General features: G+C 52.6%; 13 protein-coding genes across 13 annotated transcripts; 6 read left to right on the top strand and 7 right to left on the bottom strand.

Moving 5' to 3' along the window:
- Window positions 1-564: 564 nt before the first annotated feature.
- On the top strand, window positions 565-1,404 carry ASPVEDRAFT_135709 (glycoside hydrolase family 16 protein; the record flags this gene model as incomplete). Its single annotated transcript, XM_040807235.1, has 3 exons — window positions 565-1,211; window positions 1,258-1,310; window positions 1,355-1,404. 3 exons carry the CDS (start codon window positions 565-567, stop codon window positions 1,402-1,404), a joined length of 750 nt encoding a protein of 249 aa, XP_040669630.1.
- A 55-nt stretch (window positions 1,405-1,459) lies between these two features.
- ASPVEDRAFT_171520 (bifunctional cytochrome P450/NADPH--P450 reductase) lies at window positions 1,460-5,357 on the bottom strand. The gene is made up of 5 exons (XM_040808705.1): window positions 4,774-5,357; window positions 4,687-4,722; window positions 2,561-4,633; window positions 2,314-2,510; window positions 1,460-2,258 (listed from the first exon to the last, which is right to left on the bottom strand). Exons 1-5 carry the CDS (start codon window positions 4,996-4,998, stop codon window positions 1,559-1,561), a joined length of 3,231 nt encoding a protein of 1,076 aa, XP_040669629.1. The 5' UTR covers window positions 4,999-5,357; the 3' UTR covers window positions 1,460-1,558.
- Window positions 5,358-5,877: 520 nt separating this feature from the next.
- ASPVEDRAFT_63437 (putative acetyl xylan esterase (Axe1)) lies at window positions 5,878-7,221 on the top strand. Its single transcript, XM_040815677.1, has 3 exons — window positions 5,878-6,481; window positions 6,528-6,707; window positions 6,755-7,221. The coding sequence occupies exons 1-3, from the start codon at window positions 6,134-6,136 to the stop codon at window positions 6,920-6,922; spliced, it is 696 nt and encodes a 231-aa protein (XP_040669628.1). The 5' UTR covers window positions 5,878-6,133; the 3' UTR covers window positions 6,923-7,221.
- A 258-nt stretch (window positions 7,222-7,479) lies between these two features.
- ASPVEDRAFT_136458 (uncharacterized protein) lies at window positions 7,480-9,234 on the bottom strand (the record flags this gene model as incomplete). The annotated part of the gene is made up of 4 exons (XM_040807296.1): window positions 7,480-8,332; window positions 8,383-8,923; window positions 8,979-9,086; window positions 9,138-9,234. 4 exons carry the CDS (start codon window positions 9,232-9,234, stop codon window positions 7,480-7,482), a joined length of 1,599 nt encoding a protein of 532 aa, XP_040669627.1.
- Window positions 9,235-9,756: 522 nt separating this feature from the next.
- On the bottom strand, window positions 9,757-10,867 carry ASPVEDRAFT_762636 (carbon-nitrogen hydrolase family protein). Its single transcript, XM_040816335.1, has 2 exons — window positions 10,714-10,867; window positions 9,757-10,662 (listed from the first exon to the last, which is right to left on the bottom strand). The coding sequence occupies exons 1-2, from the start codon at window positions 10,771-10,773 to the stop codon at window positions 9,784-9,786; spliced, it is 939 nt and encodes a 312-aa protein (XP_040669626.1). The 5' UTR covers window positions 10,774-10,867; the 3' UTR covers window positions 9,757-9,783.
- Window positions 10,868-10,962: 95 nt separating this feature from the next.
- ASPVEDRAFT_136312 (Zn(II)2Cys6 transcription factor) lies at window positions 10,963-12,918 on the bottom strand (the record flags this gene model as incomplete). Its single annotated transcript, XM_040807280.1, has 2 exons — window positions 10,963-12,816; window positions 12,862-12,918. 2 exons carry the CDS (start codon window positions 12,916-12,918, stop codon window positions 10,963-10,965), a joined length of 1,911 nt encoding a protein of 636 aa, XP_040669625.1.
- A 326-nt stretch (window positions 12,919-13,244) lies between these two features.
- On the top strand, window positions 13,245-15,031 carry ASPVEDRAFT_152302 (uncharacterized protein). The gene is made up of 2 exons (XM_040808293.1): window positions 13,245-14,026; window positions 14,073-15,031. Exons 1-2 carry the CDS (start codon window positions 13,290-13,292, stop codon window positions 14,947-14,949), a joined length of 1,614 nt encoding a protein of 537 aa, XP_040669624.1. The 5' UTR covers window positions 13,245-13,289; the 3' UTR covers window positions 14,950-15,031.
- A 247-nt stretch (window positions 15,032-15,278) lies between these two features.
- ASPVEDRAFT_136045 (dihydrodipicolinate synthase family protein) lies at window positions 15,279-16,341 on the top strand (the record flags this gene model as incomplete). Its single annotated transcript, XM_040807259.1, has 3 exons — window positions 15,279-15,429; window positions 15,481-16,025; window positions 16,072-16,341. 3 exons carry the CDS (start codon window positions 15,279-15,281, stop codon window positions 16,339-16,341), a joined length of 966 nt encoding a protein of 321 aa, XP_040669623.1.
- Window positions 16,330-18,153, bottom strand: ASPVEDRAFT_43359 (Zn(II)2Cys6 transcription factor). The gene is made up of 3 exons (XM_040812802.1): window positions 17,413-18,153; window positions 17,270-17,363; window positions 16,330-17,217 (listed from the first exon to the last, which is right to left on the bottom strand). The coding sequence occupies exons 1-3, from the start codon at window positions 18,106-18,108 to the stop codon at window positions 16,406-16,408; spliced, it is 1,602 nt and encodes a 533-aa protein (XP_040669622.1). The 5' UTR covers window positions 18,109-18,153; the 3' UTR covers window positions 16,330-16,405.
- Window positions 18,154-18,332: 179 nt separating this feature from the next.
- Window positions 18,333-20,003, bottom strand: ASPVEDRAFT_54169 (uncharacterized protein; the record flags this gene model as incomplete). Its single annotated transcript, XM_040814893.1, has 3 exons — window positions 18,333-19,266; window positions 19,315-19,812; window positions 19,900-20,003. The coding sequence occupies 3 exons, from the start codon at window positions 20,001-20,003 to the stop codon at window positions 18,333-18,335; spliced, it is 1,536 nt and encodes a 511-aa protein (XP_040669621.1).
- An 805-nt stretch (window positions 20,004-20,808) lies between these two features.
- ASPVEDRAFT_30347 (glycosyltransferase) lies at window positions 20,809-23,748 on the top strand (the record flags this gene model as incomplete). The annotated part of the gene is made up of 6 exons (XM_040810350.1): window positions 20,809-20,941; window positions 20,995-21,580; window positions 21,630-21,866; window positions 21,913-23,287; window positions 23,340-23,478; window positions 23,522-23,748. 6 exons carry the CDS (start codon window positions 20,809-20,811, stop codon window positions 23,746-23,748), a joined length of 2,697 nt encoding a protein of 898 aa, XP_040669620.1.
- On the top strand, window positions 23,632-25,235 carry ASPVEDRAFT_762559 (uncharacterized protein). The gene has a single exon (XM_040816334.1). The coding sequence runs from the start codon at window positions 23,902-23,904 to the stop codon at window positions 25,144-25,146; it is 1,245 nt and encodes a 414-aa protein (XP_040669619.1). The 5' UTR covers window positions 23,632-23,901; the 3' UTR covers window positions 25,147-25,235.
- A 22-nt stretch (window positions 25,236-25,257) lies between these two features.
- ASPVEDRAFT_85280 (Zn(II)2Cys6 transcription factor domain-containing protein) lies at window positions 25,258-26,946 on the bottom strand (the record flags this gene model as incomplete). The annotated part of the gene is made up of 5 exons (XM_040817674.1): window positions 25,258-25,950; window positions 26,002-26,154; window positions 26,211-26,546; window positions 26,598-26,834; window positions 26,887-26,946. 5 exons carry the CDS (start codon window positions 26,944-26,946, stop codon window positions 25,258-25,260), a joined length of 1,479 nt encoding a protein of 492 aa, XP_040669618.1.
- Between the last annotated feature and the right edge of the window lie 129 nt (window positions 26,947-27,075).

The raw sequence follows: 27,075 nt of genomic DNA, 5'->3' as shown, positions 1-27,075 counted from the left end.
TAGTAAGCCACGAGACACTGCTGGATGCTTATTTCACAGTAACAAACTAGAATCCGGACAATTCCATTCTTCTAGTTGATCTGTTTATCCCACCTACTGTATCCTCCAGCCTCTTGACATCTAGCAGCGCCGGACACACAGCTCCCAACAACCATAACTTTTGTGCACACTACCATCGTATAGAAAGTTAAAGTATTGTGTATAGTACCCGAATGGCCTATTCCGCATGGATCATACTATTATAGCAACAGGGCAGTCTTGATGTCCGAACTGTCAAGCCGAATGCAGTAATACCCCGGAGGTCCGTCGCGGACTCCCGCTTCATAGACGGACGCCCACTTCGTTTGGCCAACCAGGATCCCTATTAGGGAGATGTCAAAGTACGAGTAATGGCCTGCTGTTGTGACAGCTGTTTCAACCTCAAACACTTCCCCAGACAAGAGGAAATGATCTTCGACTAGCGTAGACGCAGATATATTAACCGCTATATTAGCCCGCGGGGTGACAGGCTAAATAAATAACCCGGCAAACCCCGCGAAGAGAGTGCAGAAATCAACCACAATCATGCATATCTATGGCCTTTCTCTTGCTTTGCTCTCTACAGGAGCCTTTTGCCGGTCTCCGTTGCCAGAAAAGCCTCACCTAGAGCGACGGGCCACCACCGAGATTCCATCCGACTCCTTCAACGACCTCGACACGTACTGGAATAATCTGTACCCCTGGGGGGATACACACAATGGAGGATCCCGCATGGACGCCGACCACGTCAGTGTTAGCGACGGGGTTCTCACCCTGACCGCAGAGCCTGTATCCGGCGAGGAGGATCCAATCCATTACCTCTCTGGGGCTATCCATGCAAAGTCAACCTTCACCGTCGAGGCTGGAGGTGGATACGACGTGAGCGGCGAGTTCATCGCGCCTGTAGCCACGGGCACCTGGCCGGCATTCTGGCTTAATGCTGCGAGCGGATGGCCGCCAGAGATCGATGTGGCTGAGTGGAAAGGCTCTGGCAAGATCTCTTTCAACACGTTCAACACGTCTGACGAGGTGACGGCGCTGGATGTCGACTACCCAAGCCCCGAGGAATGGCATTCTGTCAAGGCGGAGATCCGTGATGAGAACGGGGCTGATGTCAGTGTAAACTTCTATCTTGATGGGGAGCTGGTGACGACCCAGTACGCGAAAGACTATGTTGGCCAAGGGCTACGACTGTAGGTTTACCTTTATCCATGAACGTATCTGTCTGACAGCCTGCAGTATTATCAATTACCAGACTGAAGGTTCTTCTGGGTCTCCGGGGCCTACAGAGAGTGAGTTCCCTCCCGCTTGCTGAAATCTGTACTGACTGGCGCAGCAACGACTTTCCAAATTCGCAATGTCGAGGTCATCAGCCAAAATCCATGAGTTGCGTTGAAGTATTTGCTGCAGATTCATTTAAACCTGCTTTCACTTGGTGTTGATCAGATACGTGGTGAGAATTGTTGTATATGATAGCATTTATACAGAACTCCAATGTCTATAAATTCTTCATCGCTGGCATTAACATCCCATGCATATTTTAATCAAACACGTCCATCACATAGCGGACGTTCCTCTGTGCCTCCATCCACTTTTCAGCACTGTCCTCTCCCAATGCACCCACTTCCTCTCCCTCACTCTCCCGTCTCGCCATTTCCTCCTTGAATATCTCCAGGATAGACCCCTTGACAGAATCAGCAACCCCCCGAGAACCACAGACAAAGACCTTTGCCCCGTTCTTCCACATCTCCACAACATCCTTCCGGTCATGCCAGATCCGGTCGTTAACATGACTACAACCCTCGCTGCTATCCGTCGCTCGACTAAACGCCCACCGAACATCAACAACACCCTGTTCCTGCCACTCCTCCAGCTGCTCCCGGTACAGATCGTCCTTTCCAGGCTCACGACAGCCAAAGAATAACAGCGCGGGCGCAAGTTTCTGGCCCTGCTTCATCAAGGCGGCGCGCTCCTGCAAGAAACCCCGGAAGGGCGCAATGCCTGTTCCGGCTGCGATGCAGATCATAGGTGTCGTCTCGGGCTCGTCAGGCATGCTGAAGCCTGCGGCGGACTTGCGGACTGTTACTTGCAGGATATCGCCGGCGTGCAGGGAGTCGAGGTATGAGGTTGCGACACCCAAGTGGCGGAACCCGTCCTCGCGCGCCCGTGACGGCGCGTCTAGGACGGAGATACTGATTGTGGCATGGTTGGGGTTCCATAGGGGTGATGAGGAGATTGAACTGTTCATTTCTGGTTAGAGTGATGCAACGAGGTGAAAGGGAGGGAGAGACTGACTATTGTCGCATTCGCATGGACGGCAGCATTAGCAGGAACGCTCCTAAAGGTAGATTGATCGCTGGGTATTGCTCGAGAATGTCCAGCACTGAGACGCCTTTGTTGAGGATCTCGTCGGTATATGTCTCGCTGGCGAGCTTTCTCAGTGTTGTCTGTGTATCGGCGTCTGTGCTGGCGTCGGCCATGACTCGCACGTCCTAGAGGTTTAGATTAGATATGATGGAGGATACATGGTTGTTTGGCTTACCTTGCGTGTAGCAGGCTGCGATAGCTCGACATAAGTACTCAGGATATCGTTCGCCGCCACCGGCGCATCAGTCGGCAGGGCAGTCGTGGGCCCTGAAGCTGCGATCTTGATCTGTGCATCCCAGGACAGCTTGAAATGGCGCATTGCCCGACGAACGGTCTCTGCAGGGTTGATTGGTAGGATTGCGAGATAGTCGCCTGCCGTATAGGTCAGGCCCTCTGGGAGACGAATCTCCAGGTGCTTCTTGCGCCGCTCTTGTTCCGCTTCACTTGTTAGCAGCTTAGTCTCCACGACCATGGCCTCGCCGACATCCTGGCGCAGGGCTTGGGTTCTCGAGTTGGAAACAGTCACCTCTACACTCGCCGCAGGGCTAGATGACGACTTCTGTTGTGCGTCTCCTCCGTATTGCGCGACAAGCTGAGGCCACAGCGAGTTGTCAGCCCAGGTCTCGAACATGGAGAACATCTCGTCAGAGGATGCATCGGTGAGGCCTATCTCGGCCAGACGCTTGCCTCCCAGCTTCTCCAGGCTGCCGTCAACGAGTTTGGGAATGCGATGGAATGTCGATGCCCATTCCTTGTTACCGCAGCCGAATAGAGCGAAAGAAACGTCCTTGAGCGGAGTTTCGTTCTCATCGAGACCTTCCAGCCATGACACAAATTGCTTTGCATTATCAGGGGGCTGGCCTTCATATGAAGAGGTAACTATAACGACAGGCTGTCCCTTGGGAAGGGCAGCACGGCCGCTGTCCAGGCCGTCGAAGTGGGTGACCTGGAAGCCCTTGCCAGGAGCGTCCGCGGCAAGTCGTCGCGCCAGCGTTTCACACGTTCCGCTATTGGAACCGTAAAGAATAGTCAATGGAACACTTGTAGCGGACTGTCCGTCTGCCTGGGAGGGTGCGGTGCTTTGCGTCGCTGCGGTCGCAAGGCCCGCCAGTCGGCGCTCCAGAGTCGTCGGCGTCAAGCCATGGCGTAACTTTGCCTTCATGTACAAGTCTTTCGGCTTGATGGTCAAGGTCTGCTTGTACTCGAGGTTGTAGCTTGGATCCATCGAGAAGTCGAAATTTTGGAGAAGCATCGCCATGACCAGGAGTGCCTCTTGCCAGGCAAAGGGACGGCCGATACAGGCTCGCATGCCGTTACCAAAGGGCTTCCATGCGTTGGGATACTGTTTATGGCGCGCGTTGAATAATTCGTCGGACATTCGCTCGGGTTTGAACTCGCCCGCGTCGTCGCCATAGATCTCGGGATCCAGGTGTGATTTGGCAAGTAGGTTCACAATAGTCTCTCCGGCCTTGACGGGGTATTTTCCTCCAAGCAGAGTATCCTCAAAGGCCTCGACGGTGAAGAGCGGAATTGTCGCATTAAGGCGCAGGGTCTCTCGGAGGACGCTGTTGATGTAGGGCAGCTTAGACAGGTGCGATACTTCGATCACGCCTTTTCCGACCACCTCATCGACCTCTTGCTGGGCCTTGCGGTATGTGTCTGGATGGGTGAGCAGTTGGTAGAAGACAAACGAGAGAAGACCAGAGGTGGTTTCATGGCCTGCAATAAGGAAGGTGATTAGATTGTCCATGATGCTCTCGTCGGTCATCTTCAGGCCAGTTTTCGAGTCGGTCCCCCGCAACATGGCGTCCAGCAGATCATTGCGATCGCTCTTGCCGGCCTTGCGTGCCTCGAGTACATTCTGCGCAGTATCTCGAAGGACAGCAATGTCGTCCTGGAACTTTTGGTCGCGCCCGCGGTAGAAGGCCGAAGGCAGTGGGAGGCGCCGTGACTTCTCGCCGGCCTCTGTCAGGAAGTCACCCATGGCCTCGATGAAGGGGTGCAGCACAGGCGAGTAGTAGCTGTTGAAGCGATAGCCCATGGAACACAGGGCGAGGGTATCCAGGGTCAGCCGGGTGAAATCATCGGTGATCATGATGGACTCGTCAGGTCCGTATCGCGCCCACTTTAGAGCCAGCTGGCTGGCGATGTCGTGCATCTCGTCGAACATGCCGCGGATAGAGAGAGGCCCAAAGGCAGGCATCAGCACGCGGTGGGCGATTTCCCAGTTGACCTCGCCCATTCTTGCCTATGCAGCTGTCAGTCCTTACTGCTTGCAGGGTGGGTTTTCGCATTTCATACGGTGAATAGCCCATCGTGGACTCCATCTCGAACGTGCTACCACAGTTAGCATTCTGTATACGCGAGATGATATCATATCGTGCTCACCAACAAGGCCGAATTGACCGACTTTTTAAACCGTTTCTCGTCGCAGGTTTCGTTGACCAGCGCATGGGTCGAGACGAAGACGACCGACCGGCCCGGGAAGCGCAGGCGATAGATCTCGCCCAGCTCATCAGCCAAGCCGACCATCGATCCCAGCGGGAAATCCTGGTCGATGGCGCCGATATTGCCAAGCAGGGGCAGGCCACTAGGTTCTGGAATTTCCGCCATGATTATTGTGTGGACGAGGAAACCGGGCTGGAAGCTGGGCCTCTTTTAAGTATGAGGGAGCCTGTCGGGCGCATAAGCCATGACTCCCAGTAATGCAGGCCTGGGATGCACCGGCGAAAACCGAGACGGTGGAGCCGGATCCAAATCGATAAAAATAGTCGAATAGAAACGATGAAATGAGCCTGGCCAGGACCTTTAACCAGAACTGGACGCGCACCGAAGGAATCCAGTGAGCCTCGGCTGCTAAAGCATTTGTTGAATCTTCAGACGGCGAGTCCGAAGGCAACTGTCAAACAAATACAACGAATAATAATCGCGAAGAGCGAATCAGCACGAAGGATAACCAATCGCCATCAGCGCAGGAAGAATGAGCGATCACTGATCAGTTCTGTCATTCTGTCATTCCTTCGTTGTGTTGCCCGGCTGGATGCGGTGGCCGCTAGTCCGCATTGGGACGGACCTCGGCTTGCCGTCGATTATATAATCTGTTGGGAGACTGCCCAGACAACAGCGACTGTCAGTTTCAGTATCTGGACTTACTATAATCGAGTGCTCAAATACATATTGTTACTTGGTAAATAAATCGGAGTGCTTTGTGTGAATTCCATAACTTTTTTGTTGTCAAATGTCCACTTGCTGTCAATATATATTTACCACACCGATATACTGTATATATATATATATATATAATTACTTCTAATTCGTCCGGATGGCAGGTAGTACTTGGCCCTCCACAAGAAACTCCCGATAGCAGTATAAATTGCATAAACTGCAAATCTAGATACTGACTTTTCTGAAATCTAGCCAAGTCTGAAGATATCAACTGATCGTCGCCATCAATTCGACACGGAGTCTCGATGACATGAAACGCCCCGATTAGCCTGTTTAGTTTACCCCACAGCCTTAGTTGCATCCGTTCGACCGTCTTCAGGCGGGTGAAGCTCCTCCGTTTCAGCCTGGTAAACAAGTCTCGCCCAAGTCTCGTTCTGTCAACATCTAACAGGAGGTCTCCACCGTTTCAATGCTGCCGGCTAAAGTCGAGCCATGTCCCTTGCTCGGGAGGGTATAAAGGCTTGGTTCCCCAAGACGGTTCGGGCTGCAAGCAAGTACAGCATTTGATCACTACAACTTCAACATGTACTGGAAAGCAGCGACTCTTCTTCTACTCGGTCAAGCCCTCGCCGCAGAGGCAAAAGCAGCAAAACGCCAGAGCTGCCCTGAGGTCCATGTATTCGGGGCTCGCGAGACGAGCGTCTCTCCTGGCCTTGGCTCCTCTGCCACTGTTGTCAATGCTATCTTGGGCGCCTATTCCGGTGCCACTTCTGAGGCCATTGATTACCCTGCTTGTGGAGGCCAGTCCTCCTGTGGTGGCGTCAGCTACGGTGAGTCCGTGGCTGCAGGTATCGATGCAGTCGCCTCTGCCGTAAATTCGTTCAACACGCAGTGTCCAGACACTAAACTCGTGCTTGTTGGATATTCGCAGGTAAGTCTCTTGACCAGGCTCCCAAATCACTCTAATAATGAACTAGGGCGGCGAGATCTTTGATGCTGCTCTTTGCGGCGGCGGAGTGCCGAACCAGGGCATTTCGAATACAGAAGTCCGCCTCTCCTCGTCTGCTGTCGAGATGGTCAAGGCAGCTATTTTCATGGGCGACCCGCTGTTCGTGGCTGGCCTGCCATACAGTGTCGGAACTTGTTCTGCTGGCGGGGTTCGTTTCTCCTGCTTCGTTCTGATTCCATTGCTAACAGGTGATAGTTTGACGCTCGCCCATCCGGCTTCAGCTGCCCTTCGGCAGACAAAATCCAGTCGTACTGTGACTCTCCGGACCCCTACTGCTGTAATGGAAATGACGAGGCGACGCATCAAGGTTACGGCTCGGTGTATGGACAAGATGCGCTCCAGTTTGTGCAGGGTCTGCTGTGATGCTGACCAGTGGTTACCCAGTTTCTGGGTTGGGGAGGGGATGAACAAGTCAACGGGGTCCGATCAATCTATTGAGATAGATTCTTAACATTTTGAATTGAAATTTTCACGGCTTCCATTCAATGATACATAGAATCCCTGTATAGACAAGACTTCTAAGGCCGGATCTTGGGACGATGGCGGTATACTAGAGCCAATGCGGTTGGTATAAATTTGGCGACACCAAAATTGTGAATATCAATACTGGTCACCATCTAGGGTATTAAACACCAGACGCTGGAGACCTTTATATTAGCTGTAGTAATGGGTGCTTCATCGAGTGATGCATCTACTACATTGAAGCTGTGGCGGACCTTTTACGTAGCCGTATACCGGAATCAATAATGTTTTAACCATTCAGGATATAAGCATTAAACTTCTAATTCTCATCTATTCTCACTAACAGAATCCCTGATCGAAGTTAGCCATTGCCCCTTTTCAACGGCTGTGCTGACCTACTGGAATAAGAAGGTTGTAAAAAAAGTAGACCACATGAGACAAGCAATGCCACTGAGCTGTTAAAGCTGGGATGGCATGTACGAGCTAAACTCAGCAGAGGCCGGGGGATCCTGCTCAGCGATTCTCTCCTCCCTTTTCTCGTTATTGTTGAGGATGCCATACTCAGCTGCCTTCGCCTCGAGCTCCTCATCCGAGAGATGAGGCAGCTCTTTGGCGGCACGGACATAGCTCATCTTCTCTGCGTACCCCTTGGCGAAAATCAAGTCAATTTCTTCAAGGCTTCGTCCGGAGGTCTCTGGGTAGAAGAACCAGATGATAGGGATGAAGATGGCATTCCACGCAGCAAAGAATAAGTATGTTCCCCAACTGATACGCGCAATCATAACAGGCGTAATCATGACCACTGTAAAGTTAAACGTCCAATTGCTGCATGTTGAAATAGCATTGGCCTTTGCTCTGGTCTTGATGGGCGAGAGTTCAGCGGGATATAGCCATGGCAGGGGTAGCCAAGTAGCGCCGAAGAAGCACATGTAGAGGAAGAGACCAAACACTGCGCCTTTGGCAGGTTGAGTTCGATCTGGAATCAAACATCCGAATACAATTATCATTGCTGCGCATTGTCCGAAACTTCCACCCAGGAACAGTTTACGCCGACCAATCTTCTCAACGAAGAACCACGAAAAGGTGGCGAAGATTGCATAGCATATCATGTTGATCCCACCGATCAGAAGCGCAAAGTCATGCGACTGGCCAATGGACTGTTCCAGAAGGACAGGAAGATAGTAAATCACTGCATTGCAACCAGATATCTGCTGGAAGAACTGCGACGACGAGCCCACTATCATGCGCCGGAAATGCTGCGATGGGCCACCGGTGAGCAAGTCCCGGAATCGGGCCTTCTCAGCACCAGACCTGTTTCGGTCAGCTCGTGAAACAGGATAGTTTGCAGAAAGAAAACGTACACTCGAACGGAATCGAGAACCAACTGCTTCTCCAAGACGACGTGCTGGTCGTCAATCTCCTTTCCTGCCAGGGCAGCAAGGACATTTGCGCCTTCGTTGACCCGGTCGTTGGCAATGAGATAGCGAGGCGAATCTGGCAGATATATCATGCCCCAGATAATGAAGATGCCAAATATTATCTGGAACGCAATCGGGAATCGCCATACCAAGTCGGGAGGGCCGTAGTGGGCGCCAAAGTCGATCCAGTACGCAATCATAGTTCCAATGGCAATAACGCCACCTTCAATACAAATCAACAGACCGCGGTTGCTGGTCTTGGAACACTCGGCCTGGTATGTAGGGATTGTGGATGTATTCATTCCGTTACCGATGCCCGTGATGACCCTGCCAAAGATGAACTGGAGCAGTGGAATGTGGCCGGGCATTGCAGTGACTTGGATAATGACTCCTATAATCATCACAGTTGCACCCCAGATAATCATCTGGCGCCGGCCTAGCATCTCGCCGAAAAGCAGTGCGAATATGGCGCCAAACAGACAGCCTGGGAGAGATTATATGAGCGGATTCCACAGGTCATTGCAAGGTTTAAATCTTACCGACTTCATAAACTGCAGTGACAGTGGCTTGCATCGTGTTATCACCTTTGGTTGCGACGAACATGTCGTTAAAGGCCGGGTCAGAGATGATACCCGACATCACTCCCTCTGAACAGGTTAATATTCTAGTATTGCAATTGAAAATAGACGAGGACGTACGATCGTATCCGAAGAGTAGAAAACCCATGGTAGCAATGGTGGATAGCAACAAGGACAGTGGGCGTCCTGAGAGCCCTGCGTACTTTGGAGGGGCCATAGTGAGAGCGCGAGGTATAGAGGCCGACAAGAGGTAGACCGAAGAATGTGTATGAAGAACTAGGAGATTACAATGATGTGGTGGTTGAGAGTGTCTAAAAGTAACAGACAAGGGCCCTGCAAAAAGGACGCGCACTGACATCACAGGAAGTAGAACCCCAGATATCGCCTCCTGCGAGATCTCCATGAGGATGAACTACGGTTCCGATGGAAATCCCGTGGAGAACTCGGTGCTATTGGCAGAGTGACTGGATGTTTGTTCTAAAGTTTGGTCGTTCCATTACGTTGCAGCCGGATATTGGATATCGTCATTGCCACCAGTACCGTCATAAGGGTCGCAATACCGACGTCAATATTGTTATCAACATTTCGGCAACATGCTGCAGTAGATCCTGTGAGGCCAGGTAGGAATAAGCGTCTTGCGCGTTGAAGATCGGTCCTGGCGAAATAGCCCAGCGATTAATCCAGTATACCAGCATTCAACTATTGTTATCTGAAAGCTCGATACTTGGCGATGGATGTAACATGTTATGCACCTTTCTATAAACAGCTAGAGTTTGACTTTGGAATAACCATAGTGCCAGTCCTGCCTTCTCAAATCCTCTCTGATCTTATAGTTTCGCTCTGCAATATCAACAGTCCTCATATCCACCTCCACAATGCGCATCCCCTCCTCACTGTCAGAGAAACTTCCAGGCACCGTTCCAACTATAGGTAGTACAACTTGACTGCAGCCAAAGAAGCCTTCTTGTGCAGGCCCCCCAGCATTACAATAGATGATCGCAGCGGTGTTCTCAAAGGCCCGCGCGACCAGTGCATTTTGTACGAACACCTTCTCGCAGTCTTTGTTGTATGCAAGACCCTCGCTGGACATATCAGATGAGCCCCAGTACGAAGGCATGATGATGATTTTGGCACCAGCTAAAACAAGCTGCCGGAATGCTTCGGGGAATGCTAGGTCCCAGCAGACCAGAATCCCAACAAGACCCAGGGGTGTATCGATAACGCAATGGGGGTTGTGACTTGTGCTGCCTTGCTCTCCAGCCCGACGAGCGTATTCGACAGATGCAGTAAGGGTCTGTCGCTCGGGGATCCAGAGATTCGTTTTCGTGTAGGAACCAAGAAGGCGACCGTTGTGGTCGATGAAGTCGGAGGTATTGAGGAGGGCTGGCCTCCTGTGGTCAGAATTATGACTCGGTGCCTCGAAGACAACAGTCCCTGCGCAGATGTTGATGTGCAGCTCTGCAGCCAATTTCTGGTATTTTTCACGGTATTCGATAGCCTTCTCTGCAGTTAATGCGAAAGAGGGCTCTTCTGGTACCCAGCCTGTCAAGTGGTACTCGGGCAAGACAGCCAGCGATGCACCCTGGGCAGCAGCATCGCGAATCTGCTCAGCGGCGTGGTTGAAGTTGTATTCGGCATCGAGGGGCTATCGAACCGTGAGTTTCCGTGGTATAATCTTGAAAGGATGAAGGAATACCTTGGGTCTCGTTTGCAACAGGGCAACCTTGAAAGAACCGTCTGTCCTGACCTGAACCATTGTAGCGAATTGGGATCGGAACAGTTGAGAAAGGACTGTTCTGCTTTCCCCGTTGTTCAGTAGGAATAATGTGTTGAGTCCGAAGCATCGATATCCTTAGGTCTGGATGACCGAATTAGGAAGTTATACCCTAAGGACCACAATATCATGATGGGACCAAATAGTGGACCGGACGATAAGAACTCCAAATCAGCCCATGAGAACTTCATAGCCCTTGGCCATCATGACATCCATCCAGTACACGTCCCCACTATTCTCCATCCAAGCCCAGGTCTCTTTGACCAACTGGAGCATCTGCTGAATAGGCTTCGCAGCCAGCATGCTCTCAAAGGATAAAAGGCGCGAGGTAATGGACTTTCTTGCGCGGAGGATGTCAATCTCAGTCACTGGCGCCCTTAGCCTTGGACTGGACGCAAGACTGGTCAGAGGGAGTCTCTGCGACCCGGCCATCGAGCAAGCTGAACGATCAAGGTTCAGCTCACTGCAGATACTCACTAACAAGAATGGCTGAATTGACCGACTTGTTGATGTTACAGGAACGCTTTCCACCAGGTCGAGGATATGCAATGCCAAGTAGATCAGTGATGCACTTTCCATAGGCCTGTTATCGTTAAGAGACGTGCTTTGAGTCGAACCGAATGTCGTGAACTGCTGCGTCGGATCATACATCGACGTATATGGTATCAACAGATCTGGAAAGTTCCGATAGAGCTGCAACAAGCCTGTACATCTATATGCCTCTGCAATCCGCACTAGGTGATCCGCCGGTGACATATCGTCACCCGAGTCGACGATCGTGCTTTCAAGTGGGAGTTGGAGTGCACATAGCTGGGCTTGGAGCTGTTCTGCCTCGAGAATGGCTGTTTGAGCTTGGTTAATATCGTTTCTGGATGCAAATCGACGCGACTGGATACGCTTTCGTTCTCTCCTAACCAGACTTCCGACTTTCCCTACAAGCATCTCAACCTCAATACCGACGCCGGTCTGAGGATGTGGAATGTGCGGTGCATGCAGTTCGAGACCGTCTGGCTGGATGGGCTTTGGCTGTGTTGGCTTTATGTCCTGGATAGTTGATCCACGATCTACGACAAACGCAAGCAGGACCTGCCAGTAGACAAGGGAGTTGTAGAAGAATTGCCTCTTCTCTTCATCCGCCAAAGCAATGCCACTCTGACCAGACTTCGAAGATAGAACTATTTTCGCCAGCATTTCAAACTCGGACTGGCCTACGTCGCCAGGACTGTGCCAGCTGCGACTCATCCCAAGCATAACCAGTGCCATCAAAGAGGATGTTTCAATCTGTGATGCTTCGATCTCTTTCGAAAGGCATGATGCTGCCTGATCTCGAAGTCGATGACCAATGGATGTAAACTTGGGGGAAACCTCGGACAGACAAGCAGCTGCCATGCTCTGAGTGACATAGTAGAGAGATGGCGAACTCGACCAAAAATCAGAGATGGTGGTACGGTACGGATTCAGTTGGCTGTCGTAGCAGGACATCATCCCACAGACTTCTTTGAAATAGTATTCCACGAGGATAGACGTATGGTCTTGAAGGGGTTGTGCAAGTGGCATCGCGCAGTGAACGGGAGAGGGAAAGCCCACGGCCACAGGGGAATTAAATTGAGGATTTGCAGCCAAAATCTCAGCTAGCCATAGCTCATTGTCCCCGTACCCCTGATTCGCAAGAGACGCTGTCTTTGGTGTTTTGGGTTGTAGGTTCACGTCGGGATGTTCGTCGAACGGCAATGGCGTAAAGCTGCTATCGAGACCCACGGCATAGTTATTAGGTGTAACAATATTTGCACCCTGATCCACAGAGCTCGAGCTACAGAATGAGACAGACTGGTCAGTCTGGTGAGATGGCTCGAACGTGTAGCTTTGCTCCGAAGACCCAGCCGATGGAGGGCTCCCAGACGCGTCGCTATTTCCCTTTCGTGCCCGCGACCGAGTGGGCCATTTGAGAGGCTTCAGATATCCTGGACAGGCGATGCCCAGTCTTACACAGCGCGAGCAGCTGGGCTTCGTTTCGTCGCATTTGAGCTGGGCACTGTTAGCGCAATCAGGGGGCTCAACTGCTCAGCTTACCCGTTTGGATTTGCAGACAGCGCATCCATTGCGCGATCTGGTGATGGTCTTTGGCATTGTCGCCATGGCGCACCATTGCTTGGGGTATTTGTTCCTCGAGATGGAGGATAATATGGGGACGGGGAATTGTGGACTGCGACCTGGAGACGCGGGGACAACCGGTGGATCCAGCGTGATTTATTTCATTTGACACGATAAGAGAATCCACTGCTTGCTGTGTGATAGGCAGTCGAATCTCTTCTTGGTATTTGATAGGCAGCTGGAATCCACAGCCGCAAGCTTGTTCGCTGTCTCGCTCCTTTGCAAATGACTGCCTGTTTGGGCCGATGGGCGCATCCAGAGCGTCGCAATGTGTTGAACCTCTTAAACCTCCTGCTTACCCAGTTTGACCCGCTGAATGTTCTGCCCATTCTCCCAGTCGGTTTTGCATGTGCAAAATGGAAGACGAGGGACCCAGACACCGGCAAAGGCATGCCACCAACGAGGCCGACGCCTCCTTGGAGCGCATGGGGATCAAGTCGGATCTGCACCGCGACTCCTTTTCCAGCCTCTCGATGCTGGGGATGGCATTTGCGATCGTCAACTCGTGGTGTGCCATTGGAACGACGGTAAACGCCTCTCTGCCCTCTGGCGGACCCAGCAGTGCCGTCTGGGGCATCGCGGTCGCGGGCATCTTCAATCTGTGCTGCGGCGTGTCGCTGGCAGAGTTTCTATCAGCTTATCCCACTGCTGGTGGCCAATATCACTGGGCTGCTGTTGCGAGCTGGAAGTCGACGAGACGCGCCGTCAGCTATATCACCGGCTGGATCAACCTCGCTGCATGGGTCTGTCTGGCAGCGTCCAACTGCCTGCTCGTCAGTGGAATAATAATGGGTTACGCCCAGCTGGTTTATCCTGCCTTCGAGCCAACGCCGTGGCAGCGGTTTCTGCTGTATATCGCCATCGATGTGATTGCATTCAGCTACAACCTGCTGGCCAACCGCTTCCTCGCGCACCTGAATAAATACAACATGTTCTTTACTCTCGCTGGCTTCATCATGAGCTTAGCTACGATTCTCGCGTGCGCATCCCCCAACTTTCAGAGCGGCAGCTTTGTATTTGGCGGGTTTATCAACCAGTCTGGCTGGCCAGATGGTTGGGCCTGGCAGCTGGGCCTGCTACAGGGGCAAGTATAGAGTCAACGCCATAATAGCTGCAGCTAACAGTTATAGTGCTTTCTCGGTCACTGCCTACGACTCGACGATCCATATGATCGAGGAAATGCCGAACCCCACGACGCAAGGCCCTAGACTTATCATCTATGCCATCACGATGGCAGTCATCACTGGCTTTGGCTATATCGCTGCAGTGCTCGCCGTCATGAACGATATTCCCTCGGCCATCGATGCACCAGAGCCCCTCCTTGAGATCTACTACCAGGCCACGCAGAACAAGGCGGGGAGCATCTGTTTGATGATGTTTCCACTTCTTTCGTTCGTCCTGTGCGCAATCGACGACACAGCCACCGCCGCTCGCATGGCGTACGCCCTCGCCCGCGACGGTGGAATGCCCTTCAGTCGCCATTTTGAACGCGTGAGCCCCCGGTTTGGTGTGCCTGTCGTTGGACTTGTGTGGTGCTTTTGCTGGGTCATCGTCCTTGGGCTCATCTTCCTCGGCTCTGATAATGCCTTCAATGCCATTATTTCGGCGGCGGTCGTCTGCTTTACCATTACTTATGCCATTCCACCTGGCATAAACCTCCTACGTGGCCGCCGCATGCTGCCTGAAAACCGCAGCTTCAAGCTCCCCAACGTCGTCGGGTATATATGCAATATTGCCGACGTCGCCTGGGCCTTGCTGACTCCGGTGCTCTTCGTATGGCCGACGTCGAACCCCGTCGACCCGGTCAATATGAACTACTGCGTTGTTGCGTTTGGGGTTATCCTTGTTATCGCTGGGTCGAACTGGATCCTGAGCGCTCGCAAGTCCTACCGGCCTCCTGCTCTGGAGCTGGTCCACAGCCAGCCTGTAGAGATTGACGCTGATGAAGGTACGGACGCGGGCAAGTGGGAGGCCAAGGGCCTCAGTGATATAGCAAAGACTGAGTAGTTAATGTAAATATAGACAGAATAAAGCAATGCAGTGAAGTATACTAGAATAGAATCAATATACATCAGATTGCAGAAGCCTGGTAAATCGCTTGCACATAGACGTCTCGGTAACAACCTTTATCAGCATGATGTATTGCTCCAGTATGCATTTGCCAAATACTACGCATGCCATCGTAAGCTGTCGCTAACGCGATCGCATCAAGATTGCCGACCCGATCGGGTGGAGGATGCGATGCGACACTCCCGAATGCACACCTCGAGATGAAACCATAAAAGGCTTTTCAGATGGTCATTATATGGCTTTAGATCTAATTATCATTATTCGCAATGCATTCCAACGGCGCAACAAAACGGGCTTTCCCTCCAGGCATCCACGGGCCTTCCGTGACCTTCTTCAACGACGATGACCAGCAGGATATCGACTGGGTGACCCAAGAACGACACTTGGAGTATCTCATCACCTCTGGATTGCAGGGCGGTATGTAATAGCTAGGTTCATCGTGGCAACAGAGTGAAGCTGATTGAGTAGTGGTTATCGCGGGTTCCAGCGGCGAGTCGTGCACCCTCAGTCAAGACGAAAAGGCGCAGCTGGTTCGGAAATCAAGAGAAATAGCCCAAGCCAATGGAAAAGACGACTTCGCCGTCACCATCGGCTGTCTGGGTGGCAGCACCCGCGATATCGTCCAGCAAACGGTCGTCGGCCATCAGAACGGCGCAGACTTTGCCCTCGTCCTCGTCCCGTCTACGTTCCACTGGGCAATGACCAAGCCGGCCATTGTCGCGTTCTTCCAGGAGGTTGCAGACAGGTCGCCGATCCCCGTTATGATCTATAACTTCCCGAACTTGCTCTCTGGCTTGGACGTGGATTCAGACATGCTGGAGACCCTCGGTGCACACCCGAACATCTGCGGCGTCAAATTGACCTGCGGTGGGATTGCAAAGGTCACCAGAATCGCTGCGAAATTCCCACCGAGTCAGTTTGGTGCGGTGTCGGGGATGAGTGACTGGCTGGTGCCGGCGCTGTCCGTGGGTGCAATCGGGTGTATCTCCGGCGTGGCCAACGTATTTCCGCGTGTGAGTATATCCCTCTAACCAGAATGCACTGTTCTAATGGTTTCAGGTAATGCTTGAAATGTGCAACCTTTACAAAGACGGAAAGATCGCAGAGGCGGCCGAGCTGCAGAAGAAGTTGGGACAGCCCGAATGGGGAATCTCTACATCGGACGTCAACGGCATGAAATGGATCATCACCAAGATGAAGGGATATCCAGAGTCAAGCGCACACTGTCGACGACCATTCCCCCGGTTCGTGGATGCAGAGAAGCAGGCGCGTGCTCTCAAGCTGGTGGCGCCTTTTGCGGCAGTGGAGAAAGAACTGGCTTCAGTGTAGATATGGATTAATTTGTTTAGATTAATACAAAGTGCCGTAAATAGAATGACAGCTCTCAAATAAATCAGACAATGGCGAACGTAGTGTTGAACAGCTCCAGACAGACAGACCGGATATCAACCCTCCCCCCTGCCTCGCGCTGTCTTCTCTGGATCTCGCCCAGTGCCCCAGCGGCCATACTGGAATTACTCGCTACATGGTGCAGGCCTTGGATTGTCGTCAGAATCCACTGGCACTCCTCCGGATCGTCTTCTTCACTTCCCCAGAGAAACAGCGGCCACAGCATGTTAACCGGGATAGACTCATTCTTGGCCACCATCAGATGCAGAATTTCCTTTATTTTCTCTAAAGCTGTGTCTACGGCCTTGGAGCGGGCTAGATGGCGGTGGGCAACTCGATGCAGGTGTATATAGCACGCGTAGAAGTTGGCCACGTACGTTTGGAAGGAGCGTATAATGCCTGACGCGAGCGGTTCGGCCAGCGCACTGATATTCCCAGTCACGGCGTAGTCCATGAGTGCAGGCCGCCGGTCATACAATGCCCCCAGGTCGTGCAGAATGTTCGCCGCGATAGCCATGACTTCTGTCTCGTCTTCTACGCTTCCCCGGCTGCGGTGGATGTGGGCGATCCGAGTAATGCGCCCGGTGATGGTCTGGACTTGTTGGTAGAATGCGATTCCGGGCTGGCAGAGAATGTCGTAGATCACATCTTGAGACCCGCCATCTGGGGTGGGATCTGGTATTCGAGGCGTGGAACTGGCGGAGGTCGAAGTCGGGGTTGGTGGGCAGTGTATTGTGTCGTTGACTAGGAGACCTTCTCCTCCAGCAGCTGCTGCCCGTGCATCAAGTAAACGGATCCATGACAGAATTCTCTGTTCTAATAGCAGCAGTTAGCACAGTAGAACTAGTCTGGGGAACGGGCTTCAAACCTATAGAGCCCAAGGTGTTCATCCCAGTCACCTGTATCGCACGATGCGCCCAGGCCAGATTCGAGTAAGCCAAATCTAGGCGGCCGGTCAAAAGCTATAGCGGTGTTAGTACAAGACAATCAGGAAGGAATATGGGGAATGACATCGACGTATGTGAGGAAGAAGATCGTGGCCAGCGAGTATCGGAGCTCACCACCTTCTATCCTGCTTCCAGCAGGCTGCTGCAATCGTTGAGAGAGGCGATTTGCTGCCTTTTCATAGTACTCCTGATAATCCCCCGTTGTATTTCCAGGGGACGCCCGAATCGTTGCAAATGCCGCCATAGAATCACGGACCATCGACGATGATCGTGCGAGGCTGTTCAGCATGGCTTGCGCCGACGTTCCTTTTGGGCCATTCTCGATGGGATCCAGTATAGGTGGTATCTCGAGCTGCAGAGTATCTCCATTGTGGATGTCGATGGATGGCGCAGGAGATGGGTTGCCTAACAGCACTTCGTCCTGCAGGTTGAGGTCGGGTGCAAAGTCACTGAAGACCGGAAGGAAGAGGTCTTGAAATGGGGCAGCATCGATTGTGCCAGTGCCTATAGACTGCTCAAAGTCGAAGAATTGTGGAGGAGAGGGCTGCTCGGGGGTCCTTTCTCTGGCAGACGGCGACCGTCGCTGGGAGTCGCCATCGGGGTCTTTCCAGAGACAGTCCAGATGCAGACGACGACAGTGATAGCACAGCGGCTTCTCCTCGTTGCATCGCACCTTGCGGCGTTTGCAAGTCAAGCAGCCATTGCGCGAGCGACGGTGCTGGAGGCGCCGGGGATGCAGGGGGCGAGGGACATGATTCATGCTGGTGGTGATGAACGGACGAGACTGGAGACATGAAGGTATTCGAACAGCAATAATGAAGAATAATTAAATGATCAGCATAACCCCGCGTCTGCAACCTTGGGGTATCAACTAGTCCATGCGACGTGGTCTGAGCGCGATGTTACCGGTTACGTGGAGTGGAGCAGAATTAGAAATTGGAATTGAATTGGGAATAATATTGGAGATCTGTTAGATCTTTCTACTCAGTAAATGTACACAAACTGGTCGTTCTCGCGGTCTGTCAAGTCTTCATGCACTGGCTCGTTCTGCTCCTGGTCCTGCCCCTTTGCACCTGCACCTGCATTGATGTCGGTTCGCATCGACTGGTCGATGATATCTGCAGACTTCCCATTTGCTATTCTCTTCTTCCTCTGCATTTTGTTGAGGAAGACCAAGTTGCACAGCTGGATGATTACCGCGCCGATCAGAGCAATAAACAGCCCCAGCACACCCCGAATACCTGGCAGATATCCCGGGGCCTGGTCACTGGTAAAGAGCAGTGGACCGGCCAGTGCTCCAGCAGAGACGCCGGCCTGGAAGAGAGCCAGAGTTGTGGACTTCTTGGTTGCCCCGGCCGTATTGCCCACCAGCCAGGCCAGGAGAAGAGGGTTAGCGGCAAACAAAAAGGCACACAGGTAGTACGCCACGAGCAATGCAGGTCGCTGGGATGCATCGCGCTTAAGCCCATACAGCATTGCAATGCCTACGATGACTGGCAGAGTGAAGCCTATCAGCACCGCCGATTTTATCTTCACCTTGGAGGCAGCCCAGCAGCTGGCGACAATGACCACTGTCTGCACGGCACCGAATGGGATGTTGAGCAGGGAGGTCTGGAACTTGTCGAAGCCAAAGCCTGTGATAATCAGGGGTCCGAAGATGCTGGTCATGGCAGACCCCATGTTGGGCAACACTGCCATCGCAACCCACAGCCAGGACTTGGGATCTAGTGCGACCTCGAGGACCTGCGACCACTTGAACTCGTGCGTAGTGCCGCCGGTCTGGTTGGTGCGTAGGCGCTCTACCCCCTGAAGGCGCTCATCCTCTGTCAGGAAGCGAGCGGTGCTGATGTCGTTGTCCAGCTTCCAGTACGCAATGGGGGCGCTTATAACGGTGAGAAGGCCAGCGAAAAGAAAGATCCTGTCAGACATTAGTATGATGATATGAGAGTTTCATGCAGTGTCTCACGTTTGCCATGGTCTTAGATGCTCAGAGGGAATATGGCCTAGGCCGTAGGAGACAGCAGAGGCTGCCATTGTCGCGACACCGTTCATTCCATTCCAGATGGAGATGCGCATGGGTTGCTCGACACGGCGATACCACAGTCCAGTCAAGTAGGTGAACAGCGGCAAGCACCCTGCTTCGAAAAGCCCAAGGAAGAAGCGAGCGGTGATCAGGCCAGTAAAGTCGTTGCAGGCTGCCATTGACGCCTCTGCAATGCCCCATCCCAGGATCATGGTGGGCATCAGGACGCGCGGTGGGACCTTCACTATTAGCCACGCCGAAAATGGCTGCCATGCCAGTTGCGCAATGGGCGACATGGACCCGATGAGCGAATACTGGCTCCCTGTGAGATTCGCGTCTTCCTGGAGGTTGAAGACCGCGCCGGTTCCCAACACGGCCTTGTCGAATACTTGTAGGAAGTAGATCCAGGTCAGCAGAGCGAGGATTGTTTTGTCGGTCTTTCTGCGGATGCGACGGTCCTATACATAAATTAGCTGAATTCCTCCATAATAATCAGGGGAACATGCATCTTCTTCCGTCAGATTCAACACGATGTGCTCTACAGCGCCCTCAGCGTGGGAGTCTGTACGAGTGTCTGGTCCTAGGGCCTTTGAGTCCCCGACGGCCTCGATATCAGGAGAGCCCATAGCCATTTCCTGCTCGGTAGACTGATGGTGTCAAGAAAATGCCAATTGACGAGAAAAAAAAGGCATGTTACACGCAGTCAGGCCAGGCACCTATAACCTTATATACACTCCATGGAGTTGATTGTCGCGAGGGAAGTCTGGGGTAATCCCCACACGCTCCAAGAATGCCATAAAAGGATTCCTCTCGTCGTATCGCTTAACGTCCTTGCGGGGATTGACAGTTTAGCGGACGTGGAGTGGCTTGCAGTAAGCGACGCCCAGCGATTCGCCGATCTGGAGACAGGCCATCGTAGTAATAATGGCAGTCCCTGCGATCGGCAATTCACTGTAACTCTTCCATCGCGTGTCGAATGTCGGATATATTGCTGCAGCTGAGTGCAAGCTTCTGGCCAAGTGATAATGGCTCGTCTATTATTACTCTTTCTATGACGTCGCTGTCAGAAGATATGCCAACTCCGGCGTCCAAGATTGTTTGTAAGGCCGTTTCCCTGGGTTCAACCACAAGGCATTTGTCAGCTCTCGCCCATGTGGTCAAACGTCGAAGAAGGCTTGATCTTAACTCTGGAAATGCGTTCACCGCTGCTGATTTACCCCGTATCATTCGTGGCGAAGAAACCATGTCCCTTCTGCCAGCATGTTCCACGGTTCGACCATAATGTCTAGACCAGGCTATTCTAATCGCAGACTACGTGATATATAATGGCTTACAAACGCTGATTCGAGATGGATATTATTCCTCTGTGCATTCAATGTATCTATTGCAGCTTAATATCGCAGTGCTGGCTGTCTGGCCAGGTCTACTGGCATCATAATGCCCTCGGAAAAGCCTTCTATCTGCCCTAGCAGGAAGATTCCTCTCGCCTGCACATCAAGATGCAAAGCTGGAAGGCCGGAGCATGCGAGATTTACAGGCCATGGCTATGAGACTGAGGCACGGGTAACCGGTATAGTTCTAGCATGCACTCACTATGCAGTGGCCCTCTCTAAGACTTCCAAGGCAGCGGACGACTCGATATAAACCTCGAAGAGGATGAGCCGGAGGTAGCCGGCTTCTTGGAGAGCCTGGCAAGCCAGAAGCCCGATATAACGCGTCGCTCCTTTCCTGTCCCAGGGGATCTCAAGTTCCCTATCAAGCTCAACATCGTCATGCACGTCGTTGGCTCTCGTGGAGATGTCCAGCCTTTTATTGTCCTTGGGAAGGCTCTACAGCAGCACGGCCATCGTGTACGGTTAGCGACGCATCTGATATTTCGAGATTTCGTCAAGCGGAATGGCCTAGAGTTCTTCAACATTGGGGGAGATCCGGCCGAGCTGATGTCGTTCATGGTGAACAACCCAAAGCTGATTCCGAAGATGGACGCGTTGTTCCATGGTGCTATAGCACGTCGCCGGGGGGAGATCCGTAAGATCATCGGAGGATGCTGGCGGTCGTGTATTGAAGCTGGCGAGGGTCTTGACCTCCTCTGTGATGCCCCGTTGACTGCACCGCCGTTTGTCGCAGATGTCATCATCGCAAACCCGCCGAGTTTCGCTCATATACATTGTGCCGAAAAGCTGGGGATACCGCTGCATTTGATGTTTACGTCAGTTTCCCTTTACATGGTCCTGAGATTAAAAATTAACCAAGTGTAGGATGCCCTGGTCCCCGACGCAGGCATTTCCACATCCGCTGGCGAACGTCCATAGCTTTACGACCAAGCCATCTGTAGCGAAGATTGCTTCGTATGCTGTAACCGAGATGGTAATTTGGCAGGGCCTGGGCGATTTACAGAATGAATTCCGTCGGTTTGAATTGGGCCTTGAGCCTTTGGACGCAGTGCGAGCCCCTAGCCTAATTCACCGTCTACGCATTCCATTTACTTACATGTGGTTGGTTATCATCTCTTTGCTATAGCGAAGCTAGCTAATATACAAGGTCACCATCCTTACTACCCAAGCCAGATGACTGGCAGGCCCATATCGATGTCACTGGGTTCAACTTCCTCCCTGCAGACACCGACTACGAGCCTTCGCTAGAACTTCTACAGTTCCTCGAGTCAGGGCCAGCCCCGATCTACATCGGATTCGGGTCGATAGTAGTCGATGACCCTGACGGACTGACCCAAACCATACTAGACGCTGTTCTATCGACTGGTCAGCGCGCATTGATATCCAAAGGCTGGGGTGGGCTAGGAGCAGAATCACTCCACCATAAAGACATCTTCTTTCTAGGTAACTGCCCCCATGATTGGCTATTCCAACACGTTTCCTGTGTGATACACCATGGCGGCGCCGGGACTACTGCAATTGGCCTCGCCATGGGCAGACCGACTGTAGTTGTCCCCTTCTTCGGTGACCAGCCCTTCTGGGGTGCACTCGTGGCTGCAAACCAGGCAGGGCCGTGGCCCATCCCATTCCGAGACCTAACTCCAGAGCGCTTGGCGGATGCAATATACAAGTGTCTGACGCCTGCCACGATCGCCAAAGCACAGGAGCTGAGCGAAAGAATACGTTCCGAGAATGGGCCAGAGCAAGGCGTTGCAAGCTTCCACCGGCAGCTGAACCTGGATCGTCTGCGATGTTCAATATGTCCCGATCGAAAGGCTGTATGGCGTGTCCGGAAAACAAAAATACTGCTCAGTCCACTGGCAGCGTCCGTCCTTGTTCGCGGGGGCCATCTCGATCCTCATGATGTGAAGCTGTATGTTCCTTGTTCACTTCCATATCAGTGTGATGCAGCTAACGATAACAGCTACCGCTCGAAATGTTACGATACGAATACTGATCCCAGGGGACCTTTCTATGCAAGCGCCGAAGGAGTTGCAGGAGCAATGGGGAATTTCTTGACAGGGATTGTGAATATCCCTATGCATACCGTGCAGGGAATCTCCCAGACGAAGCGCTCTCGATTTGCGGATGGATTTGGGCTGCCAACATGCGAGGAACGAATGGCAATGGCTGAGATGCAAGCAAATGGAGGACCCGTCGTGGAGGATCAAGGGTCGTCAGGTCTGGATGAACAGAGGGACAGCGTCAGCAGCCTGCTATCCAAGGAGACTGCAAGTTCGAGCTCAAGTAGCTCGAGTCAGGATGCTCCCACCATGGCTAAGCGGAGCACTCTTTCCTCTGTGCTCTCCAACAGCAGCTACACTGGACGCCGGGTCGTGAACTGGATCATCGAGATACCAGTGGGCCTGACTCTGCTCCTGTCGCAGGGATTTCACGATGCTCCTCGGTGGTACCATGATCGCACAGTAAAGGACGTGCCGTATGCGCACGACATTCGCTCTGGGCTGAAGGCTGCAGCGACAGTACGTATTTCCCTGCCCGTGACAGGGCAGACATTGATCCTAACCGCGACAGGAATTCTGGCAGAGTTGGTATGACGGAATCACCGGCCTCGTAACACAGCCTCATTCCGGGTGGAAGCAAGGGGGAATGGGCGAGATGGCCAAGGGAGTTGGCAAGGGAGTCGGGGGTGTCGTCCTCAAGCCCCAGGCCGGTACGTATATTGCACACCAGCAGACAATAGCTGACACAGTCAGGTCTGTGGGGACTCATCGGGTATCCCCTGAATGGCGTCTCCAGGAGCATTGAAAAGTCGTACGGCAACAATCGACAGGACTACATTATCTTCTCGCGCATCCGCCAGGGAGATGCGGACCTGGCAGCGGCATCGGAGGACGAAAAGACGCAGATTCTGGCCAAGTGGCGAGCTTTCCAGCAAAAGAGAAAACAGTTCCGAGCCAGTCGAGACATGTCCTGTCATTAATAATCGACAAACTCGTCCAAGCTTTGCGACCCACCGCGTGTGTCTTGGCTGCCTTGTAGGGTTAGCTGCGTGCATCCAAAGTACTATATACTACCGATGATGTCCTGGAGGACCGTCGAGGAGATCTCATGCCCTTAAAAGTTCCAGCGCATCATGGAAACACACCAAGTACACCTGGAGGCGTCCAAGTCCCGCACTATATTTGTCGGCGCCCATCACGATAGCTACAGTGAGCCTCTACCAGGGTCTGTGACGGTCACCGTTCCTTTACCGGACGTCCAGCCCTGCGACTATCCTACAGTCAGCATTCGTCTGCTGCGAACAGTTTCTTCTAGACAGCGATGTTGTAACAAAATCGTCCCTGGGTATACTGGCTTGCGCGACGCGTGGCGGCGGAGGAGGTCATCGTCCAGCAGCTCATGTTCAACAGACAACCAGACATATTCCACAACACAGACAGTGGCGCAGTGTGATCTCTGGCATACGCCGGACAGCATCGAGCGTGATCGTGGACGAGGATTAGCGACATTCCGATACGCATTTGGAATGCCGATACCAGGTGGACTACCGCCGACCATGGAAACGGCGGTCGGATGCATCTCGTATAGCATCGTCGCCTTATCGAAATATCACGGTTGCACAGCAGTCTCAGCACCACAGGTACTTGACATTAAACGGTCTACCCTCCCAGGCCATCCTCAGACTATTCAGCACGCCCGAACCTTCCGCGGTGATCGAATACAAATTGTGCTGGACGTCACCCCGAACCATCCAACACCCAAGTGCTCTTATTCTGCCAGAGTCTGCGCCAGACGCACCATCACCGAAGGTCCGAGAGCGACCGAAATGCGACATGTCGTAGTCAAGGAGCTTAAGTGGAGGGTGGACGAGACCGTCAAGCAGCTATCGATACCTGGTCGCGCAACGCAAGCAGTCGAGTGCCAGGAGCAATATGTCCGCCCGCTATGTCGAGATAGCCAGATTGGCAGGTGGAGTGCAACCGGGGGAGGTCGGAGGACGCAAGCGACAGAAGACATGGTTGATATTCCATTCGAGATCAGGATCGGTTCAGGCACGGCAGACGTGGAATTAGCTACATATAATGTCGGCACTGAAAGCCAACCCGACACGCACAGAGACGGCGAAACAAGAGTAATTGTCGTCAATCACCAACTGACGCTGGATATCGTCACGGCAGAAGATACCATTGATCAGGTCACTGGCAGGCTGGTGGATAGAAAGCCGTTGTGGAAGTCGTTCAGCGTCTGCTGTGCATTGCCTGTATATGACTTCACATCACCGAATACTGCTCTGCCAGGGTTGATCTTCAATGAAGCTCCCCTGCCGTATGATGAAGAGTCTAGCCCTCCTGGATACGCAGAGCACTTCGCTGCTTGATTATATATCGTGGCGGGTCCACTCCGACGAAGTACGTTCATATAGCAATAATGGGACAGGCGGCCAGGTAGACAACGAAATGGACTTGAACATAAAACTAGTTGCATTCAATTATAACAGTCTGATCTGGTTATGGACACCTTCCAGTATCATACGAGCTTGGCGCCTCTCACAATCGGATGACAGAGGCGACGATGCAATTATTTGTAGCGGCCACATCATCTGGAATACATCCAATAGCCCCAATTGCTTCGAAGAGGTGCCAGAGCACTTATCAAAACTAATTGCTGCAGCTAGTCCCGCCAGAAGTCGATCTGCAAGGGCCTGATACTCCTTTGTGCATTGCAATTGCGCTTTGCTAATTTCAGCATGTTGCTCTGGTGTACAGTTGGATCCTTCCAACGCCATAGAGAGAAGCCCGTGAACCTGCATCGATAGCTGCAAGCGGAAAGTGCTCTGATATATTAGCAGGCCACTATCGGGAATTGAAGTCGGTAGAGACGCCCTGGAAGTCGGCAAGTCTATCGCGCATTCACGAAGAGGCCTCTCCTGGAATAAGGGGGCTGTTTGGCTTTCAACATTGTCGAGGTGGTGTAGGATGGAGGGATATATGGCAAGCAACGCGTCCCGGTTACCGATATCAATAAGCTCCTGGATGGCCATGCAGAGGCGACTGCAGTGGTAGGCAAATACTACAGTACGCACAATACAATAATTTCCTGCCTCACATAGCATGTAGAACGCGCGGATCCACGACGTAAACCCCCACGAATAGTCCTGGCTTGTCATGAGCGTCTGGCGCTGCTATGGCAGTGGTTAGGCACGAAGCACCAGAAAAAAGAACAGTAGGCTTACGACGGTGCTAAACAACGCGAGAAACAGTGCCCGGTCCTCTGGCGTGGAGCAGCCTGAACCCCGTTGATGCTCAAGCAACGCTACCATGCCCCCGGCGTGAATGGACCAGGACGGAGACGCAAGTATTGAATAGCAATCGGGGGTAGAAAGAAGCTAGACAGGCATATCGGGTTAGTGACATGGGGAAGGCGGCATCTACACAGCAGTACCTCGTATATGCACAGCAATAAGATACTGACGAGTGTCTCCCTGGTCGCGAACTGCTGAGGATCCTGCAGACTCTCCTTGACAGCAACAATAGCGCTGCTATACGCACGAGCTTGCTGGACCTTTGCTAACGTCGAATTTGTCACATTAGCAATATATACACGCCCAATGGCGTCGCAGACTTTGAACATCGGGGAACCTGCTTTTGTGCTGGAAATGACATGTGGAATTGCAGTGAGGATGGTATGGAAGACGCCGCCCATTGCATTGGGCGACAACTTATGTATGACAAGCGGTATCAGATGATCATTCCAGGACTCTGATGGTATATATTCTGTCTAAAGGGTGTCTAATCAGCTCAGGGACTCTGTCGCTCGGGAGGAGCTTACAGGCGATGGGCTATTGAGGGTCGTTGCGGCCGTCGCGGCCGTCGTGGCTTCCACCATCTTCCCAGTGGATTGGCCGCTGTTTTCCTCATATTTGGCTCGACGACGACGACCAGAGCTTCTTGTAGACCAAGACTCCACGTTGTGGGTTCGAAAACGCTGATCCAACTGGTCGCGATAGCCGGGACAAGGATGCCCCTTTCGCTGACACTGACCACACCCAGGACGGACCAGGTCGCACTATAAGCACCATCAATAAAGTGATTTAAAATCCAAACTTCGATTCAAATACCCTGATCCGGCGCTGCCGACAGTGATGGCAGTCTCGACTCGGCCGACCGGTGTTGGGCATTTTGCTGGGAAGCGATCAATACGAGGCTGGCAGGTGCTGGGGATCTGCCACTACATCTAGCAATCCATTCGGAGTGCTTCTTCCAATGGCATCACAGCTGAAGCAAAGAGCGCATGGCTAAGCCATTCC

Source organism: Aspergillus versicolor (genome assembly GCF_001890125.1).
Source record: "Aspergillus versicolor CBS 583.65 unplaced genomic scaffold ASPVEscaffold_7, whole genome shotgun sequence".
NCBI lineage: Eukaryota > Fungi > Ascomycota > Eurotiomycetes > Eurotiales > Aspergillaceae > Aspergillus > Aspergillus versicolor.
This window is presented reverse-complemented; position numbering and strand designations above follow the sequence as displayed.

Coding starts and splice junctions, on each gene's coding strand:
- ASPVEDRAFT_171520 (XM_040808705.1), bottom strand. CDS start 4,998: ATGGCGGAAATTCCAGAACCTAGTGGCCTGCCCCTGCTTGGCAATATC. Junction 4,634..4,686: donor TCCACGATGGGCTATTCACC/GTATGAAATGCG, acceptor ACAGCTGCATAG/GCAAGAATGGGCGAGGTCAA. Junction 2,259..2,313: donor TCCATGCGAATGCGACAATA/GTCAGTCTCTCC, acceptor AGAAATGAACAG/TTCAATCTCCTCATCACCCC.
- ASPVEDRAFT_63437 (XM_040815677.1), top strand. CDS start 6,134: ATGTACTGGAAAGCAGCGACTCTTCTTCTACTCGGTCAAGCCCTCGCC. Junction 6,482..6,527: donor TGCTTGTTGGATATTCGCAG/GTAAGTCTCTTG, acceptor ATAATGAACTAG/GGCGGCGAGATCTTTGATGC. Junction 6,708..6,754: donor GAACTTGTTCTGCTGGCGGG/GTTCGTTTCTCC, acceptor AACAGGTGATAG/TTTGACGCTCGCCCATCCGG.
- ASPVEDRAFT_762636 (XM_040816335.1), bottom strand. CDS start 10,773: ATGGTTCAGGTCAGGACAGACGGTTCTTTCAAGGTTGCCCTGTTGCAA. Junction 10,663..10,713: donor TGTTGCAAACGAGACCCAAG/GTATTCCTTCAT, acceptor ACGGTTCGATAG/CCCCTCGATGCCGAATACAA.
- ASPVEDRAFT_152302 (XM_040808293.1), top strand. CDS start 13,290: ATGTGCAAAATGGAAGACGAGGGACCCAGACACCGGCAAAGGCATGCC. Junction 14,027..14,072: donor CAGCTGGGCCTGCTACAGGG/GCAAGTATAGAG, acceptor TAACAGTTATAG/TGCTTTCTCGGTCACTGCCT.
- ASPVEDRAFT_43359 (XM_040812802.1), bottom strand. CDS start 18,108: ATGAATCATGTCCCTCGCCCCCTGCATCCCCGGCGCCTCCAGCACCGT. Junction 17,364..17,412: donor TCTTCCTCACATACGTCGAT/GTCATTCCCCAT, acceptor ACACCGCTATAG/CTTTTGACCGGCCGCCTAGA. Junction 17,218..17,269: donor GAACACCTTGGGCTCTATAG/GTTTGAAGCCCG, acceptor TGCTGCTATTAG/AACAGAGAATTCTGTCATGG.
- ASPVEDRAFT_762559 (XM_040816334.1), top strand. CDS start 23,902: ATGGAAACACACCAAGTACACCTGGAGGCGTCCAAGTCCCGCACTATA.